The following is a 21,662-nucleotide window of genomic DNA, read 5'->3' as shown; positions in this document are numbered from 1 at the left end:
GATGGCCTGCTCTGTTTCGGTTGGTTTTACAGGCCTATTGATGCTATTCAGTCTGCACAAGCATTTATAATTCAATGTACAGTGCAAGAGAGCTGTATTTGAATCCTCTTATCGAAAGTACCACTCGCAGTCAGAGGAAATACTGCTGGTGGTGAAGTGGATTCATAAAGCAATTTGGACCCTATTCTTACCCTGCATAGTTTAAATGGGCTTCATGAGAGCTTATATAGGGACGATTTTTTTTGTAAGTGCTTTGATTTGTATGTGTGTTTAAAAATAAAAAACTGTTCAGGAATTGCTTTATGGATCTATACACACTGTATCTAATGTTAAAGAGAAGTATTTATGTTTATAATTTGTTTTCTTTTTGTTGTTTGTGTTTCTGTTTGTACTTTTTGGTCTTAACACGTTCCATGTTTGTGTAATTTTTTTTTCAATGTTTTGTTTTTTCCATGTGACACCCCCCCCACCCTCCACTTTCCTTTCCACCAATCATGTGCGTGCGTATCATGTGATTTTGTCATATGACTCTTGCATGGTGCTGATGATGTCGTCTTCGCTGGTGAACAGAAGGTAATTTTTGTTGATTTTATTTTGTTTTGTTTTGTTTCTTTTCTTTTTTCTTTTGGTTCGATTCCCATTAACAGTGAGAACAGAAGTTAATGAGGGGAAGATAGAGGAAACACCCACCTAGTACCATCAGGATTTATGAGCCATTTAATTTTTGAGTCATTAATCCTTTAGAAATCTTACACCACCTACTTTATTTGGCTTTTTGAAAACCATCAGCCACTCTGCCTAGACAGTAATCCCAAAGCTTAGTCTCCTACACATCCTGCTAGGTGCTCTGCATGTTGAACTTCTTATTGATTTTCAATATATATTTTACTCTACTGACATAGAAATCATTTCCACCCTCCCACTCCAACTCTACTTTTAATAAATGATGCAACTTTTTGAGACAATGTCTATTTTATTATGATTAGTTAGATATAATTTTCATTTTCTGAGTCCAACTCTCCTTTTAGAATAGTTTGCTTATTAATAAAATTTGCTGAAATTTTACTCACCTTGTAGATGAGTTTGCTTATTCATGAAAATTAGATAAAGCAATATTATGGACAGAGGACTTGTATTTTAGCCAGAAGCAACGGTTTGAATTAAAAAAAAATCTTTATTGATTTATTACAAACACTCAGCTTTTCAATTCACAAGATGTTTATTGAAGGACTGGAGTTGTGTGGATTACTTGTGGATAATTTTTATGTTTTTACTAGCTGTTTAAACTTTCATTCTGACGGCACCCATTCACTGCAGAGGATCCATTGGTGAGCAAGTGGTCTAAAAATTTCTCCAAATCTATTCAGATAAAGAAACAAACTCATCTTCTTATTGATTGGCCAAGTACATTTTCAACAAATGTAAATTTTGGGTAAACTATCGCTTTAATAGAGTTGCTTAAATGACTAATGAGATGTTTATGATGTCTCACAAACTCATTTGTTAAAAAGAGACACATATTTTTCACTTGTTTTTGTACAAATCAGTATATAAAAAGAAATATCATCCCCTCCTCTTTCATTTGCACATCATAAATGTGCTTTATATGATAAAAAAAAATTTTGTTATAGTTGCAGTATGTGCCAAATATGTTCATATCACAAAGACTATCAGCAGCTAATTGCATGAACACATTCACACAAACTTCTGTTCTTTTTCTCTTGTCTCAGTCTGCATACTCAAAGCCTCTCATGCATGTCCTAATTGTACGTCTTTGTCTCACGAATGTACATGCTCACTGTCCCTGTCTGCTGTTCCTATGTGGAAATACAAAGGAGGAAGAGCTTCCTCGTATTTCAAGAAAATGCTTCTACTCTCTCTTTTCCTACCCAAACATTTTTAACAACACACTTGGTTTGAGATGAGACACTGTCTCTGTCATTTTTCATCTCTCAGCTGCTATTCCTGAAATATGTCAAGTTAGGATAGCAGCTATTATTAGTCATGATCAAGTGGCACAATAATCCATGACCCTTGAATCTAATCCTCCTTCTGCATGGTAGCGCATGTTTGCCCTCCTTCTCTCTGTAACCCTAATCTGTCCCTCTTTGCCTTCTTAGCATCTGGAAGTCCTTCAGCTAACTGGAAATGATGACTGGAACTCAGAAAACCTGTTTAACTGCCATCACTCCTGCACTGCTTGTCTTAAATTAACTTGTCTTCATTTAAATTGCAGCATCCGATTACAAACTTTAATCAAGATTCAATTCATCACAAAGGAAACACCTTAGGCCTCTATTTTCATGCATGCTGAAACTAACTGCCTGATGGCCTGAAAGTTTAAAAAATGCCTCTAACTTAAATTAAGCTTTATTACAGAAGACTACAACGAGATTTATCAATTATATGAGACCATAACAAACATATATAGAGAGGGTTACGGTTTCAAGTTTACATACTTTGCATACCATTTGTAGAATCTGTATTTAGTACTTGCCTGGAGGAGCTATAATGTTAACTTTTGAACAGGATCAACTGTGTAAATTCAGTTATGTTGTCTTGTGGATAGTTTGATTTAAATTTTTAGTTTTTTTTTTTAGTATTTTCTAACTTGTTCATTATATTTCTTAGGTTTGGTATTATATATATAGTATTATATTCCTATTATACGCTTATCTAGCAGCTATTTATATGATGATGAATAGCGTATTTTGGCCTATATATTATAAATAGGTATTATATTATATTATATTATATTATATAGTATTTTATTATAATATTATAAAATATTTTTTTTAAATATTTAAAATATGTATGATTTTTATGGTAGATTTTATTTTTATAAGATTAATGTTATAATATCTTATACATAATTGTTCGTTATATATTTTTATTTGGTAAATTATAATATCCAATTGCCTTGACCTAAAATTCATCTCATTTGTCATGTTTTGTACATTTGGTGGTGTATGTGCATAGTGTCTCATCAGTTCCTAATAGGGGCTCTTGTCTAGCAGCTATTTATAATGATTAATGGGAGCAGAGCACTGTGTTTTCTTCTTCCTTGTTCCTGGCTCCTCTAGTGACACAGCTAGAATAAGAAACTAGCATCCCAAATTTCTCATTCGCTTCTGCCCTCAGGCCTTCTTATATGTTTTTGGTTGTGTTTTTAAATGTAATGTCTGAGAATCTTCAATCAAAGCATGGAGGATAATTAAGGGAGTTCTGTCATTAAGTAGTGGGCAAGTCGAGATAACGAGCTCCCCCAGAGACTGCATTACAGCCCCGCTCTCTTCCTCCATCACTGCCACCAACACAGGTCCAGCTCTCATTACAGCCCTCCACATGCCCAAGCGACTCAGCTCCATTTTTACAAGAGCCAAGTGCTTTCATTAATGTTCCACATTTGGAAGGATGGGAGGCAGAAGTCATCATTATGCTGCCAGAAAGCCTCTGCGATGAGATGTCTCGACAGTTTAGCCAAAAAACGAGAAGAGAGGAATTGAGACTTTGCAAAGTGACTCAACTATAAAGTGTTACATCTCTTCCTTTGATCGTTAATTTTACCATTTTTGTGCATAGTTTAGACCATGCACTGCTATATGACTTCCTTTTAAATTCTCCCAGCTGGGTCAACACTGTAAATTAATTATAAGCTAAAATAAGCCAGGAGTTTGATTAGCTAACCTATTTCTGCAGCTCATATTCAGAGATAAAGAATACCTTGTGGATTACAAATCAGCTGTTAAAGGATGAGGGGACATTCACCTGTGGAAATCTTCTAACAGTGGGGTTTTTTTTTTTTTTTTTTCTTTTATTTTTTGTGGTAAGTGGTACTTATTAATTATAGGCTGGGGGTTTGTCCACAGGCAACGAGATGAAGGTCCACTGGATCAAGCAGGACGATGGGGGCTCTCCCATCAAACACTATCTAGTGCGCTACAGAGCTGTGAGTATGATTGGACATGAGGTAGATGATGGGTTTACTCTTATCTTATTCTGTCTTGTGTATTACTTATCTTTGCGTATGTGAAGTGACTTTGGTTTGGTGGTGTAGTTGAGTTGTCGGTTAAGTATAAAATTTTATATATGTTTGATTTGCTTTTTGAGTTTTATGTATTTTTGAAGAAATTAGACTACATACAATACAAACAAATCCTGTCATTAACATTTTTTTAAGATATTTGATTAAATTGTTTCATAATGTGTTAGTAGAAGATGAAAATGAGCATTGTGTCATTGGTCCGCCTGCCCAACGGCAGCGAGTACGTTGTTCTGCGAGGTCTGGAATGGAACACGGAGTACGAGGTCTACGTCATTGCCGAAAACCAGCGAGGACGATCTGATCCAGGCAAACTCTCCTTCAGGACTTTGCCAGAACCCACCGCCATCCCAGGTACGGCCCACCCCCTAACCCTGAAGCACAGCCACTGCCAGCCAGAGCAGCCAACAGCCCGACCGCCTCAACCCAACCCCTGTTAACCCCATCCTACTAGCAGGTCTTGTTGTGGATTACACTGGCCACCCTTGTGTCAATTCAGGTTGTGGCCTGGCCTCCCTTTTAGAGAGTGATTTGACACAATCTAAGAGTAATAAGAGTGCAGAGTGATAAATGTCTGTGAGAGGTGACCACGGGTGAAGCCTGGAGACCTTCAGCTCCTCTCCAGAGCTTTGACCCCTCCGGCAACCTTCCCCTGACTCTTGCAGCCAGCTTTATTGCTCGTCTCGGAGCGATTGCAGATGATATCAGCAGAGATGAAATTTCCTATTTTTTCTATTTGGCAATAGGGAGGCAGATGGCTACGTTAGGCCATTTAAACCATTCCAACAAGGGCTTGTTTGGTCTGTGCTCCATTGGCAGTGCTGTGCTTTTGTTTTCTTGCGAGCTGCTTCCCTGCTGATAAAAACTGGGCCTTAGATCATCCCTCTGTCTCTTTCTGGAGGCTGAACTGAGGCTCAGTTCAGGCTCATTGTGGCAGACCGATTGAATTGGGTTGACTATCTGCCTGTTCTCAGTGGGGATGCATCCTCTGGTTTTGCATGATGATGCCTCAACAGGATTAATGGTTTAATGCTTTACTGAGGACCTAACAGGCATCTGCCAGTGCATGGCCAAGAGACCTGCTTTTTCTCATCCGCTTAGTGGGAAGCAGCCATATAGCAGTGGGAGCTTTGGATCTCGGAGCACTTGTGCAAGACAGGTTCGGATGGATAGAAAAGCCTTCCTTTGTCTCTTTTCTCATCTCGCCACACTTACACATTGCAGAGTTTTTAACCTCAATGTGTAGCATGTGGTAGTTCAAAAAAGCGGCTTTATTTTTAGCCCAACATCTGCATTGCATCAGCTGGAGCAGCTGCTGTTAGAAACGATGGTCCAAAAACAGCTGCTCAGACAGAGATTTGGGGTTGGTGCTGTCATGATTGTTTGTAGTCTTATATTTGTGCTGTTATAGAGGCTTAAAACTGTCTGGACACTATTATTATCACAAGACATATTCCTTCAGCTTGCAGATGGTCAACACATTGAGAGTTTGGCAGGAATTAAAATAGGGAGCCAGTGGATTTCTGTGCGTGGTACGAGTAACGGGTCGAGCTTAGCCCTGGCCGCCCGACAAATGATGGAGATATATTTACTGTGGTCAAAATATAAATGGTTAAGGTTGACATGGAATAAAAGCTGTTCTAATACAATGCCCGTTAACGTTTGTGCAGTTTAAGTAACATCGGAAAACTCATTCAGTCACCCAGCTCATTATTACAATATATTGCATCATAACCTGTTTGTTTCGCCTTGTCTTCTGACTGGGCAACATTTTCCCTGGTGTTTGCGACATAGAAAGATGAAAGCCTGTTTGTTTCCTAATTTCCTGTAGAATGTTTTTCTCGATCTGAATTAATTATAATTAATTTAAATGCAATTTTCTGGAAGCACTTGTTTAAAGCTGAAGTGTGTATTTTTTATTTAATAATTTTTCATTTTAAAATACCTTCACTATCTCTGCGCAGTAGAGATTATTATAAATAAGCCACTTATGAAGATGAAATTCTCCAAAAAGTGTAAACACTGTCTATTAATGACCGTCGGCTTTGGGATGGGACTATCTATTTGACAGAGCAATTGCAGTTCAATTACACTTTTAGTAGTAGAGAGGACATTGCACACTTCACCTTTAAAGAGAGGGGGGATATGTAAGATTTTTCAAAACTGCCTAATGTCAAATACCAGGAAAGTTGCCTGATCCGTGTTTCTTGATTGTATGTGTCTTGGTGTCCCTTATCATTCCATGTTTCCCATCATTTGACTGTCGTTGTCCTTTCATTCTCGACTTGCTGTCATTGCTGTGCTTTTAACATGCTACCGCCTTCTTACTTTGGTTTTTATTAACTTGTTTGAACTTTCCTTTGATATTCTTTTCTAATCTTGATTAACCTTTTAAACTTAATTTTGTGTATTTGACCTATTCTCTGTCTCTCTCTTTTTTCTCTCTCCCTCTCTCCCAATTTCTTTCCCTGTTTTTTCCTTCCTTCCCTCCCTCTTTCCCTTTTTCTGTCTCCATGTGTAAAATCGGACATCACTGGATCATCACATTTTCAATCGTGCACTCAAAACTTTTTTTTTCCCCATTTTTTTATTTTTTTTCTTTTTTTCTGTGCACTGTCCCTGTGGTCTTCGGGTGTCTTTTTTTTGGTGTGGTGGTGTGGGATGTGTGGTCTCAGCAACCCTTGGCTGCTCCTCTGTGACGTATGCTCTCGTCACTCTCATGTTCTCCATGCTGACTGTGCTAGTGCTCTCATAAACTGGGGCTCGCCAGAGGAGAGGAGCCCCGTCCACTCTTCAACCACACCCTTCAGTTTTCTATGCCTTTCTGATCCTCTCGCAGGCTAAACAAACAAACAAAAAAGAATATCAGTTACATGTATTGTAATTAAGCAGAGTGTTCGGTGCTTGTATCATTCTGTTTTCTTTTTTGTTTCTTGTCATTTTTAGTTTCTTAATCATTTTATGTTTAAGCAAGGCAACGTTGATGTGTTTGAAAAGATGTTTTTCAAACCATGGACTTTTTGGGAGTGTTGTAGAAAATCTTTCCCTATCAAGATGCCTAGTCTCTTGATATTAATCTCGATATAATTATTCTAGGGCCCATTTAGGAGATAAAGTCCTTATTTTCATTGCCTTCATTAATTTTAAGTTTCTTATTCTTTTGTTATTGTTCTTCTTCTTATTCTTCTGTTGTTGTTATTATTATAAAGATATTAACTAATTTGGAAGGGTGTTTTTAAGGAATAGGCACCAAGTTTGTGTGTTGATATGGAAAACATGTTTTTTGTGACAAAATGTACATAATTTTAGACGATTCAGAAAATATATACTTTCTTGTAATGGACTTTTATTTACATTTTCTTTTCTCTGCTTCTTACTTGAAAAGACCATTCAAAACTAATGCTACTGCTGTTAAACTCATTCACGTCAAAAGTGTCATTTTCAACAATGTAATTTAATTATGTTCTGTAATACATTTTTTGTATACATGTACCAGTATGGTGTCATGCAGTAATCATTGTAGGTTTTAAGAAAATACGGTAAGCTAGATGGATTTTTTTTTGTTTATTTTGTGTTTTTAAAAAATGCAACATGGATTTGAGTCGAAATCTCGCGGCAGCGAGTTGCATGGGACCGTAATGCGTAGCCGTTTCATGTTTATCCTATGATGACATGGTGCTCAATGTCAGTTCGGAGGGACCCATGGAGCAGGAGTGTTCTGCAGTACTTCTGATTGACCATCTCTACTCTAAAATGCTAAATTTCTTAAGGCTGTTTTTTTCTTGCTTAGACAGGATTTAACAAAAACACCCCCCAGACTGAATTTTTAATGCGAAACCCACAAGCGTTTTTGTGTGCATGGCACCGCCTCCGTTGTAACCGTATAAATCAATTTTGAACATTAGCGATGGATGGATACAGGTATGGGTGTCGATTGACCTCCAGCCAGCTGTCCGTATTAAAGAAGATGTTGGTCAGTTTACGTGTCCGAGGCTGCTGTATGCCATCGGGAGTGGAGATGCGAGTGTCATTATTATTCAAAGACCTATGCAGGCATTTCCTGGGAGGGTGTCGAGTAAAGTGCAACTAATGTAATTAAGTGTCTTACAGTATAAAAGCTCATATATTTGGGAGGGTTATGGAAATTAATGGGGGAGGGAATGGGGGTCGTTTGTTCAATAAAATGGAGTAGCATTTGTTTCCCATTTTGGAATGGATTCTCATGGTAATAAAGTGATGCGCCCTGGAGGTTTGACTCCTGGAAACGCATGTGCCAATCAGTTTGTCATGCTCATCATTCATATGCAGGTGCGTCTCTTTCTTTAATCATTGTGTGTTGGTGCTAGGTGACATTTCATCAGAAATGCTGCACCCCGTTTGGCCCGTCTGGGATGTTTAATGCCACTCTGGATAGGCAAAATGATTTGAGAATCCAAAGTTGGCACCGGCAGAAGTGCCACTTGTTCATACTTATCACTGAGAGTGACTGGAGACGGAGACAAGTGCCAAGTCTGGAGGTGTCTCCGTAACCTGAGAGTCTTCAGAACTGACTGAACATTTGTAATGACCGTGCCGTGAAGGTTAAAATGGACTGTTAGTGAAAAGTCACATTCAGCAGATGCCTCTGAAGCATTTAAAAACTATTCTGGTGATCTGTTGTAGATTTTTACAAATTGTTATAACACCTGCAGTTCAATTTCGATCCTGCAGTAGCTTTATTTAATACATTTATATGTAATATTCAACACAGGGGATAAAGTTTGACTAGTTAGCATTAGCTAGCTGCTAGCCCCTGCCATAACTACATTCTGAGGACACAAAACCTGCTTTTACATTGATGGCTATGCAAAATTAACCACAAATTAATTTGCTAGTATGTCTATTTTATAGAGTGCTGCAGCTATAACAATAAAACTAGAAAGACTAATTCACCAAGAGTTTTTCCTATGGTAACTTGACAATACTTGGATGATTTGTTGTACAACATGATTTAAAAATAAATAAATAAGTGTTGTCTATTTACATTTACCACAGACCTTGTTTTACTCATTAAAAAAAATAATAATAATAAAATTAAAAAAAAAACATTCCCTAGGGAACCCATAGTAAATTAGTCTTCTGAGTTTGGACATCACTCTAAATGTACAAGCTGTTACAAGTCACATGACATTTACAACTTAAGTAATTTGCTTGTAATTCCGTGTGGTTTGATTTTAATGTGTATGGGAATGGATGACTTTGTGCAGGTATTTCAATTTTGTGGGTGCTTACAGGTGAATTTGTTGATGTCATTTAAGTCTGTCTTGTCTAAACCTAACACTCAGAACATATAACATGCACCACATTGTGGGTTTTTTTCACAATAATTTTCATTATTCAGGTGATGATGTGTTTTGTAATTGGTGGAGTCTTGTGTGTTTTGTTTAATTTTTTTGAAGGCTGCTGAGTCAGCAGAGCTGGGTGTTTTTGGCCAGTGAAGGAGCTCAGTGAGACAGCCTTTGGGCTCAGATGTGTGCCGTGATTTATCACACTTGTTAAAATGCAGGCTGAAGCTCAGGAAAACAAGTGCGACCCACTCCACACCCCGAGCTAGGAGAAGCGCTCTCGGCCCTCTCCTGGCTGGCCGGTAGATTAAATCTGTCAGCTCTGTCTCCTGTTACCCCAGCCTCTTATACACATCCATGGAGTGTGTTAACTGCTACAGTGGCTAGATTTCATCACAAAGTCCCCAGCACCAGATTACCTATCATACAGGTTTCTTGGTTTAAATTCATAATATGTTTTGGTTTATTGTAGGTTTATTGCAAGTCTTGAGCACAGTTTTCTGAGAGCAGTAAGACTCATGTGGAGCTGCAGGTTGAGATGAGTTTTGACTAATGCATTTTTCCTCCAGGTCTACATCTGTACATCCATAATTCATAATCTCCTTAATACACATATATTTGTTTTAGGTCTTTATGTGGCTCCATCAATGATTTAGAAGGACGTTTCATTAGAGACACTTCATGTGAAGTTGCCTAGAACTCGATATAAGCCATTGCAAATTCAGTCAGCTTGTTCATCTTAATTCACGGTATAATCTATGGCTGTGTACTCACAAGAATACTTGAATGAACTTCCTATGGAGTGTTAGGCTAACAGTAAACTATGTTAGCATAGTCAACATGTTATATCATCAAAGCTGTGTGCACCCAGATGAACCCAGAATGTGATGTCTCAGTATATATTTATATATAGAGAAGAAAGTGATTTTGCTTGCAATGAAGATGTTTTAAGGATAAAACGACCTACAGTATTACAGACCTACTGCTATATGATAGTAGGTATTATCTTTTTACCTGTCTCAATAAGATTTTTTGTTTTATTTTAATTTTTATTTTTATTTTGTTTTTTTATTTTATTGGTTTAAATCATTTTTTTTCATAAGTTGTTTGTTTTTTATTTTAGATGCACACTTGGTTTAACTTTTATAATCATCTTCCCACATTTGAATCTAATATTTCAGTATAGATTGATATGAATTGAGTTAATATGAATTGATTTATTTGAATTTGGTTAATTTGGATTGCCATAGCTAATGTTTATTTAACCACATTTTAATTGTGCATTATGTTCACTGATCCAGACCATACCCATCCGTCTCAGTAGATCCTGTAGTTATTTAGCATTTTCATGGTATAGCTTGTCATTCCTGGTAAGTAGTCTGTGTTTTCAAGAGCTGAAAACACAGTTCTGCTTGTGTTTCTCCATCTCGCTTAATCCTTGTTCCTTTAACATGGTGTTTTCTTTTATTTTCATCAGTGTGGCTTCCGTTTGTGTGTTTTGTGTGTGTGTGTCTATGCAGGAGTTACCCCATAAGTGAATGCACTAAGAGCTGAATATTGAGATTATCTTCACCGTTCCATGCTAGTGCAATTTCTCTGTTAAAATATGTGCATGAATACGAACAGAACAAGCCTTGTAGTTAACGTTCTGAGTAAGACTGCTGAAGTTCTGTACAAAGAGGGTTAATTATGTCTCTGAATAAGCATGCTGGGTTCATTTCCATGTGAGTGATGAATGCCCTGCATGTAATGCTATTTTGTTAACTGTGTGTAGATAACACATGAAAGGGATCCCATTTTGGCAATCTATGTGGTGAACCTAAACATTATGGGGGTGAATTCACTAAGAATCAACTGATGGCACTGTTTATTTGCACATGATTGTTGTTTTAGTAATTCTGATGATGCAAATAATTAATTCATCTGCGTAACTCCTGATCTTGCTATGTTGTGAAGGATATATCAGACAACCATAATCTGGCATACTTTACTGGAACTGTACAGCATGGTTTTAACACTGTGATCCATGCACCTCTTTAAAATGTGTAAAAAGGACTCATCTACACCACGCATTTGGACATACGCCCGGTTATAATGCTTTTCTTCATTGCTAGATTATCATTTGATGAATTGCTGTTGCCATGATTAATAGAAAATGTACACAAACAAATAAAATTCTGTTAACCGCTCTTTGAAGGCTCGACGTTACGTTTTGTGAGGTTCAATTCCTAATTTACAAAGAGAGTAACATTTCACCAAATGCAGTATAATGACTTAAAGGGACAGTTCATCCAAAAAATGAACACTCTGTCATCATTTAGTCACCCTCATGTCATTTGAAACCAGTATGACTTACTTAATTCAAAGACAAATAAAAGAAACGTCTCTTTTGTCCATATAATGAATGTAAATGGGATCCAGTGTTGTTTTGCACCTTGTTTACTTTTATTGTATAGAGAAAAACAATTGAAACATTCCTCTTTTATGTTCCACAGAAGAAAGTAAGATGCATACAGGTTTGAAACAACATGAAGGTGAGTAAATGATGACAGAATATTCATTTTTGGGTGAACTGTCCCTTTAATTTAAATACAAAGCAGGACAATTCAGTGCATTTAGTTCCTGGATTGCTGGTGGTTAGTGAATAAGATGCAGTATGTAAAAGTGCAGTTGTTTAGTGAATTCACCCGTATGTGTTTCTATGAGTGTGTTGGCTTTAGTCCTAACTGCCTTCAACAAGCCAGTCCTTTCAGCTCACTCCAAATTAGTACAACATGCAAAATAGACTGTAATTTTTTTTAGACTGCATACTGTAGATCACTATGGCACTGTGGAAAAGCCTCACACTTTAAGGTGTGTTCTGCAGTGAGGTCATTTTGTTTTGACTTTCTCCTCTTCCTCCTTCCCAAAGAAACCAGCTCAGGGTTGGGCACCGGGGCTATAGTGGGCATCCTCATCGTGGTCTTCATCCTGCTCCTCTTCGGTGTTGACGTCACATGCTACTTCCTCAACAAGTGTGGCCTTCTCATGTGCATCGCCGTCAACTTCTGCGGCAAGTCTGGGCCCTCTGCCAAAGGGAAGGATATCGAGGAGGGAAAAGCCGCTTTCACGTGAGCCTGTCTTTTCCTTTCCATCTCATCTGTGTGTGTTCCCTTGTCCGATAACGCTATCCATCATGGATCTCCCATCATTATCGCTCCCATCAGCTCTACAGGAGGGCTTGAGGCAGGGCTGATTGTGACATATCTGACTCTATGAATGAGAATGATGTGAATATTGGCTCATGGTGGCAGTGTTGAGATAAGAGGAGAGGAGGAGAGGTGCATGCTGGTTTGGAATGAAAAGGCGGCCCATTTGCATCTGTTTTAGTAGCCTTTGAAAATTGTATGCAGAGAAAACCTTTTCTTTTTTAACTAGCAAGTTATTAAATCCAAATTTTTATGTAATTTTTTGCACTGAAGGGCACAACAATACAGTTTTTGATTATGATAAATAGTTATTTATAGCACCATATTGTCATGAATGTCAGAAAACAGTGTATTATAAATGTATTTATATTTTGTCATGCAAAAATATAGAAATATTTTTTATTTGATTTGACAGTAGTGTATTATTGTTTTATTTATGTTTTTTTATTTTGTAATATAGAAATATTTTTTATTTGATTTGACAGCAAATTTGTTTTTTCACAAAAATAGATATAAACTGTGCTAAAAAGGTTATTATCATATGTCTGTCCAAAAAATTATGAAATAAATTTTTTCCTTTAATGCCAATAGTTTTAATTTTTTTAATAAATAATTTTTTTTTTTACACTTTATTTTATGGTCCCCAATTTTTTTTCCAACAACTGTTTTACAAAAATATAAAAACATTTGTCAGAGTAAATATCTCAGACTTTTACAATTTTTTTATTTATTTGAATTTGGTGTTGTTTTATATATATAATAATTAAATAAATTTTTTTGTTTCATTTTATATATATAATTCTTATATTTTTTTTGTTTTTTTTTTTTTTTACCATGACAGCTATAAATTAATATAAACACACTTTTACCAGAAAAGTACACCATATGGTGCGAGACCAATTTGTTTATAATCGTCAACCCATTTTAATCAGTGCTTCTAATTTGAACAAATCCTTATCTGTGTTAGCCAACAATGTTTACTACATGTTTGGAAGCCATAAATCAACACCCCTTGTGACGTTTGTTTATCTCTGTAACTCTGGTGTGTCATCTTTTACAGTAAGGATGAATCTAAGGAGCCCATTGTGGAGGTAAGGACTGAGGAGGAACACACACCAAACCATGAGGGAGGAGGACCCACCGAACCCAATGAGACCACCCCTCTGACCGACCCTGAGTGAGTCCCTAAAAACACACACACGTGGTCCAAAATGCAAAAGTCTGGTCTTTTCTTCAGGTTATTAACATCTACTTGTGTTTAACAGTCTCTCTTTTGTAGTTTAATGGTGTAGATGCCACACACCCCTCATTTTTTTGTTATTACTGTACCTAACATGGTGTGTTTGATTTTGAAATGCATGTTGGACTTACTGATGTATGTGTATGTTTTGCCTTGGCCTTCCCTCCCTCCCCCTCCTTTTTCTTTGTGTGGATCTCCTTCCCCCCATCTCTCTCCTCTCTCTCTTCCCGCTGTCCTCACAGGCACGCTGCTGACACCACAGCAACTGTAGTGGACTTGCTTCCCTCTGTAACCACTAACTCAGACCCCGGCACTGACAGTCCTGCTAGCGATAGCACCACCCTTACCTCAAGCACTGCCCCTGCTGCCAACCCTAAAGTGGTCCCTAAAGCTACCCCCCAATCCAGCACCCCCAAACCTAGCGTCACCTCTTCCACCTCCCCACAAGCTGCTCCTGCAGCCGTGGCCCCTCTGGTGGACCTGAGCGATACGCCCTCCAACCAGACCTCAAAGTCCTTAGATGCCCCCCAGCCTTCTGATTCAACCACTGCAGATCTGGCCAAAGCCGATGGCCAGAGCCCGGCTGAGCTGGCCAATGCTCCCCAAAGTAAGGACTCTCAGGTACAGGGAGGAGCTCACCAGACCACAGATAGTGACCTTGCCAAGGATGCACTGGGCAAGCCCTCCAGCGACTCCTCCAGTGCACTGTCCGCACCCAACCAGGACGAGTATGGCCACCTCTAGATGTTTAGTTGTGTTTGTGTCCATAACCATCTCCGATTTCTCACTGTCTGTTATCTTCGTCACCCCCTTCCTCTTCAGTTTCTTCTCACTTCTTAATGTAAAATCCGAATTTGCATCTTCAATCTTGGCGTATTCCCTTTGGTATTCAAATGAGAGATGACTTGGTACGCTGGGACAGCTTGTGCGGGTTTATTTGCACCTCTGTAAAAACCAGTTCAATGGTGGCGTTTCAGAGCACAGTGGAATTATAAATGTGTAAAATTGTTCTTTTGGTTTTGTTTTTCAGAGCGAGCTAATTGAATCCACCATTATCACTGGCAGAGCCTCACAATGATTGGTTGTCGCAAATGGCACAATTCCACAGCTGATGATTTTAAATGATGGCTTTCAAAGCTGAAAAGGGCAGTGAGAAATAAATTAGCAGCCTTAATGGTGCTATTGAAAAAAAGAGCGTCTTAGAGAAGGCTAATGTATGATCATTGTAATTACATTAACACAGCAGATGAGGTGCGGAGTCATTTGTGCCTCTGTGGGTGAAATGGCTGTGATTAGTGTATCATTGTTGTAAATGTGTTGATTCAGTAGATGTTGTGTTTGTTATTTGTATAGATGATGTAGATATAAACATCAAGGTTAATATTGGTAACAAAAACTGAAGAAGAAAAATCAGCAATGGAAATATTTTCATTAATTAATGTGTATGATGGTTGGAGGTATGCTGGATAAATACTCTAAAACTACGATATGAAGTTTATTTATAGAGAATAAATTTTTAGGTTTTATATTATGCCAGATGGTCTGATCTCACAGTTGGTTCATTCTGGCCAAAAGAGTCACTCAGTTAGACAGAAATGCATCTGATTGTCATGTAAATAACCATCACAGTTCAGTTTAGTTCACTTTTTGTATAAGATGTTACAGATACATTGCAATTCAAAAGATTCTGGGGAGAAGGAAAAAAAACAACAGTCTTTAACACTGATAATAAGAAATGTTTCTTAAGCAGCAAATCAGCATATTAGAATGATTTCTGAAGCATCATGTGACACTGAAACTCAGCTTTGCCATCACCGGAATATTTAAAATATATTCAAATAGAAAACTGTTACTTTAAATTGTATTTTTTTAATTGTATTAATGTTTTACTGTATTTCTTGATCAAATAAATTCAGCCTTGGTTTTTCATGATTAAATATATTCAGCCTTTTTTTTTAAAAATATTTTTTCAATAGTATAAAAAAAAATATTTTGATTAGTAGTGTTTTTATTAGTTGTGTTAATATGCAATAATCTTTAAGTAGTTGATAATTAAAATAATGTGTATGTGATGTATTTTTGAGACATTGTGAATTAAATGAGAGTTATTTTTGGGTTTTTTTAGTTGGTCTCAAACAAGTCTCTTGAATATATTCCAGTAATTCTCTGCCATGAACTTTGCAAACTTTAGCAAAACCAGCCAGGACTTGTTCTGCATCTGACAAAAGATTTGAGTGGATTTGGTCCATGGCTCTGAATCATAAATGTGTCAGAGATGCCAGAATGATAGTAGTTACAATTGTTTTATGGCACATTTTATTGTTCACAAGAACTAAGCTATGTTGTTGTGAAATTGAATTAAACTAGCGAAAATTTCAGCTAGAATGTACAAAATATCCATAAATGAAACAACCCTGCTCCATGTTCACTGGAGTCATGCTGAGAGCATCGGATCAGCGCCTCTGAATAGCAGTGGTTTCATTCATTCAAGGGGCTGGAGCGTTTTTGAGATTTTGTGGGATTTAACTTTTTTTAGCATTTGAAGGTTTAGTTCTTGTTGGTTTTTTGGGGTTGCTTATTTTAACAGGAGTTGGTTTTTTTTCAGGATTCTCCTAGTTGTGGGGGGTTTTTTGGTTCTGTTGCGAAGTACAGAGAAAATCGGCTGTTGAACAGTCAGCCAAAACTTCCAGCAGGGAATTAGTGGGAGCATGGCGTTGGTTAAATATTTACCAGAGACTTTGTTTTCCCCACTTCCATTTGTGCTGTGTAGTTTGTGCTTTCTATGTAGGAGTTTGTGAGGGGAATTAGCTTGTTCATCGCTTTTGTTCGGCTCAGTTGTCTAATTTGAGCAGGAGCACTCCAGGGAAGTTGCCCTCATTGGTTGCCACCTGGGCTTATTGGCTCCGTCAGTAGATTTCCGACTACCTGAGTAACTTCCCTGGTCTTCACAGAACCAGCAGAATATCAGTGGAACTCAATCTGCCGTCTTTAGTCTCAGAGATGAGTTTTTTCCCTTCAAGAATGAGAGTTTGCACTTTTAAAGACAACTCGCCAAGGATGCAAACTGACAAATGACGGAAGGTTTTCTTGTGGTGCCGCTGGAGCCTCAGCTCGCTCAGAAGGAATAATGATGCTTTGTGTCTGTCGCAGTCATTCGGCGGTACTCTGCACACTTGGCTGCTCTTCATAAGAGCCTAGAATGTGATCAGATAGCTTTATTGTGATGAGCGTAATGACATTCAGCCGGGGGACAAACAGCTCAGACCTCGGACACCGACAAATCAGCTTGCTCTTGTGTCGTACCACTGAGATCGTGAAGATTGTAACACGAGACGCCCTCACTCCACTACCCCCATTCTCTTCCCTGCAAAGCCTCTCTGTGGATCTGCTGTATGCAAGAGCGCTCGACACTGCCGCCGGTGGTCCGGCGTCATGCCGTAGAAGTCAACTGCTGTCCAGGCATGTTTGACGAATATAATGAACAGTCATTCACAGATGATATCAGCCTGGCAGCCGGGCAGGTTGGAGGGGAACGTGTTAGAAATGCGATAGGGACCGTCCATCTCGATTCCCTGCCAGCGAAGCTCATTTTTAATTTTCGTGGTTCATTATGCATTTATGAATGATTTGGCACACCAGTACAGTCAATTCCATTACAGGAATTATCAGTGCTCCGAAAGAATCAGCCTACTGCGAAATAATTTAAGTAAACTTCCTTTTTTCAAGGCCCAGTATGTGCTCTGTCAGCTCCCTTGAGAACAAATGTCTGTGTGCCTGTAAAATATTCAGTAATAGGCAGTTTGCGGTGGATGATTTTCATTTATTTATGATTTATTATTTATTATTATGCTTTTTGCTCCAGCCTGACCCCAAGAGACAAGTGCTCTGTGTATCAACAAACTATGACACAGCCAATGAGCGCAGAGGGAGAGGTTAACATTTATGCAGCTTTATGAGGATTGTGTCTGCAGCTGAGTCTATGCAGCTGTCTGCACCAATGCCATGGATTTACTGCTCACAGCAAGCTTTAACTTGAGTATTATGATTCATATGAATCATACCTGCATGCACTGTTCCTCTGTCTTCATACATGCTCATGCTCATGAATAATCTTTGATGTTAGCGTAAGATAACCAAACTGATCCTGTTAGCTGGGAAATTGATTGGCTAGACTGAAGTCTGTTCACAAAAAACTTAAAGGGACAGTTCACCCGAAAATGAAAATGTGCTATCTTATTTTCTTCCTCATGTCATTTCATTGGTTACTGTTAGGATGTGTGCTATCTTATTTTCTTCCTCATGTCATTTCAAACCTGATGATAGCAATATTTTTTTTATATTATTTAAAGAAATTAATTTTTAGTAACCATTTCACAGTGTACAGTCTAATGTGTTCGCACCTCCATTTTTATTTCAAAGCTCCACTTGTATAGACCTACTATTTGTGCAACAGCAGTATGTCTTAAATACTTACAGCATGGACACTAAAAGATTGGAGTAATGGCTGCTAAATATTCAGCTTTTCCAACAAAGGAATAAATTACATTTTGAAATATATTAAAATTGTACAGTATTTTAAATTGTAAAAATTTTTCACAAACTTTTTTTACTATATTTTTGATCAAATAAATTCTTTGTCTACAACAAGATCTGATTTGAATCATACCCTCGCAAATATATTTTTGTTTTAACAATTTCTTTGTCTTCTATAGTGTCTGTTTTTAATAGTACCCTCATAGTTAAGGTTTTTGTCACATGGTTTTTATGATTATTACAGTATATGGTGTTTCTTTGTCATTTGTTGAGCATTGAGCACCAGTCTTCATTCACTTTCATTATTTTAAAAAATAATGGCTAGCATATTCTTCAGTTTCATCAAAATCCATCTTTTGTGTTCCACTGAAGAAAGAAAGAAACTCATATAGGTTTGAAAGAACATGAGGGTGAATAAATCATAACAGAACAGTCATTTTTGGGCGAGCTCATCCTTGGAAATAGTATAAAGAGGGGAAACAGCCAAACAGAGGACTGAAAGACACTGCTGATAAACTTCTCTTTTTTTTCTTTCCCCCAGTGGTAAAATTGTTGTAGATGACAAAAGTAAAGCGCCGGAGATGGAGGTAAAGAAAAACCCGGCGGAGGTGAAGACGGTCCCTAATGAAGCCCCCCAGACGAACGGCAACGAGAGCAAAGCATGATCCGGAATCGGCGAGTGCACGACAGTCGCAGACCACCACCATCACATCTCAAACACAAGGCTTTCTTTCTTCAGTGTCTTTGAGTTCACAGAACAAAACACGTCTGTAGATGTATAGAGCGCCTAAAGAGCTCGCGCACATGCCTTTTATTTTTTATTGTTTTTACCATTGAAACAGTTCTTTTTTTTTTCATCAATGCAAGAAGGAGAGATTCTTTACCTCTAGCGCAGTCTCCTTGACCTCTGTAAGATCAGTGTCTCTCAAATACACTCAATGTCTTTCGAGGAACTTCAGTATGAGAAATACAGTAGATTTTGCCTTCACACATTCAGCCCACAGTGCCGTTTCAATTATGTCCTGTTTTATTACATGCAGTATTGCCATTATTATTGTCTGCCACATATGAATTTTTGGGGGAATATTTTTGACGTTTTACTTGTGTTTAAATTGTGTTTTTGGGGGAATATTTTTGACGTTTTACTTGTGTTTAAATAATGTACAAAAGCAACCTTTTATTTTATTTTATTGATTTTTTCTTTTTATTTATTTTTCTATGTCTAATTTTTGTTTTTGTTTTATCCCAGCCCTAAGTGTTTACAGCAAGGATATCCCTCATTAACACGCCGTTTGCTTCTCTTGCAAGCCCGACACAAACGATCACGCAGGGTAGAGGTCTGAACTAGCGGTTAGGGTTATACTATAAAAAACACCACTACTACTTTTTCCCGTTTTATATTTTCTTTTACATTTCAACACATCCCATTTCCCTTCAACCTTATTTTTTATTTTATTTAGAGTCAAATCCCATTTCCCTTCAACCTTCTTTAAAAAAACATCCCGCAAATCCTCGTTGAGAGAATACAGTTCAAGCATCGCTGTTGTGGCCTAACAAAAACGCTCGTGGGACGTCCCATATGATGTCTGCCTGTTGCTCCACCGGCCTTTACCCATATAATTGATAGATGTTGCATTAAAATGAAGCCCTGCCTCTTTGGTACTGATAAAAATGCAAATGTTTGTCGGTTTTTCATGTCTTCAATGGCCAAATTATTGTTTTACTTTTTATTTAAGCCATAGTACTCCGGTGTGGATCGTAGCATAAAGAATATTCAGCCTGACTTTTTTTTTTGTACAGTGTTTCTCATTCTTTAGGCTGCAAGCTTGTGCACTGTGAATGCGTGAAAACCCTAGTGTGAATACAGTGTGTTCTTTGTACTAGAATTAAAAAAAGAGTTTCCATAGGTTGTGAAAGCCGTAGCTGTTAGTTTCAATGATGTTGATCATGATAAAAAATTGTAAAAAACGATGACGGCAGCAGAAGTGAAATACGGACACAAAAGGAGTTGGTGCCTTCAATATAAACATCCTCTTGTATGCAGGCCTGCGGTCTGGATGGGCCGCAGTGTGACAACATACCCCAACGCCGTCAGATGGTCCAGATCTGTAAACTGTGAAAATAATAGTTTTGTTTCTTGATCAAATGTGTCGTCACTTGGTCTTTTGGGTCTGAGGGTGTTCTTAAAACGTGTTTTCTTAAGATCTCGAGAACATGTGTATGTTTGTCTTTTGGGTATTAGGATATACATATATAAATATATTCACACAGAAAACTGTCTCGATGCATTTCGTCTCATAGGTGCCCGAGGGTTGCCTGCTCACCCGCCATTTAATTACAAAATCTCTTGTTCATCCCAGTTGGTCAAATGCCTTGTCAGTGACATCTATTTTTAAACCTGAAATAAGCATGCGGTGTATTCTGAACTAGATGTCATTGGTGTTAAGGTTACGAATTGAATTGCTAAATAACTGAAAATGTCAAAGACTTGTACATTTATCTGAATGTCAGTGAACTTTTGTCATTCATACGTTCACTGTTGTCTGCTTTTACAAGACAAACATGAAGTGCTTTCATGGAGATAACTTTCATTATTAGGTCTTTAAACATTATGCTACTTGAATGTACGTTTGTGTTCTGTTATGAATTTGTAATGTAGTAATATTAATAATGAAAGATATTTTGAAAGTGTTTCCAGCAGGATTCTGGTCTAATAAGCATCTGAGAGGCTTGTAGAAACTGTACCAGGAGGCATACAAGCTCTTTCTTGTGATTTCTCTGAAAAACAAGCTTTTGATTTATACTGGCATTTAATGTGGGACCAATTTGTTTGTAAGTTTACAAAGTTTTCCACCGCAACTGTGCCATCATGCCACTTTAAAGACAAAAGTCTGTTCAAACGATTGTTTCCAAAGTATATAAGGCTCATCATCTGAGCAGATTAAGCCTGTTTGGTGTTTATTGGTTTCTCTCATTATTTCATTCTCATCTCAGACCTTTATAAGACATCTGTCACTTCATACCATACTAGGAGGCCCTTCTCACACCTTATACAGATTTTTACAAATCAAATGTCACCCCAAACTGCCACTGCTGTAAATACTAACCTACAACAACATCTGACTTCATTCTGTCAAACAATTCTTGTGTTCAATAAAATGAGAAAAAAAATATTTTGTCTGCACTTTATACTTTCACATGCACATCTGTTCTGCACAAGATCTTGGCCGTTGAAACTTTTAGACATACTGAGACACTATCCACACTGTTTTCACATAAGCTTGTTTTTCATAAACCATTTTCATAATAACTTGCAACTTGGCAGAAGAGGCACT

At 37.7% G+C, this 21,662-nt stretch overlaps 1 protein-coding gene across 1 annotated transcript in view; it reads left to right on the top strand.

Annotated features, from left to right (window-relative positions):
* The window catches only part of LOC109045661 (neural cell adhesion molecule 1-like), a 32,971-nt gene extending 18,031 nt beyond the window's left edge, over window positions 1-14,940 (top strand). The window contains exons 5-10 of the mRNA XM_042711462.1: window positions 3,851-3,949; window positions 4,216-4,396; window positions 11,862-11,900; window positions 12,278-12,476; window positions 13,615-13,731; window positions 14,037-14,940. Coding sequence (XP_042567396.1) covers window positions 3,851-3,949; window positions 4,216-4,396; window positions 11,862-11,900; window positions 12,278-12,476; window positions 13,615-13,731; window positions 14,037-14,538 — 1,137 coding nt within the window. The 3' untranslated portion in view covers window positions 14,539-14,940. The remainder of the gene's footprint in view (window positions 1-3,850; window positions 3,950-4,215; window positions 4,397-11,861; window positions 11,901-12,277; window positions 12,477-13,614; window positions 13,732-14,036) is intronic.
* The last annotated feature ends 6,722 nt before the right edge of the window (window positions 14,941-21,662 follow it).

This window comes from Cyprinus carpio, chromosome A21, assembly GCF_018340385.1.
Source record: "Cyprinus carpio isolate SPL01 chromosome A21, ASM1834038v1, whole genome shotgun sequence".
Lineage (NCBI taxonomy): Eukaryota > Metazoa > Chordata > Actinopteri > Cypriniformes > Cyprinidae > Cyprinus > Cyprinus carpio.
This window is presented reverse-complemented; position numbering and strand designations above follow the sequence as displayed.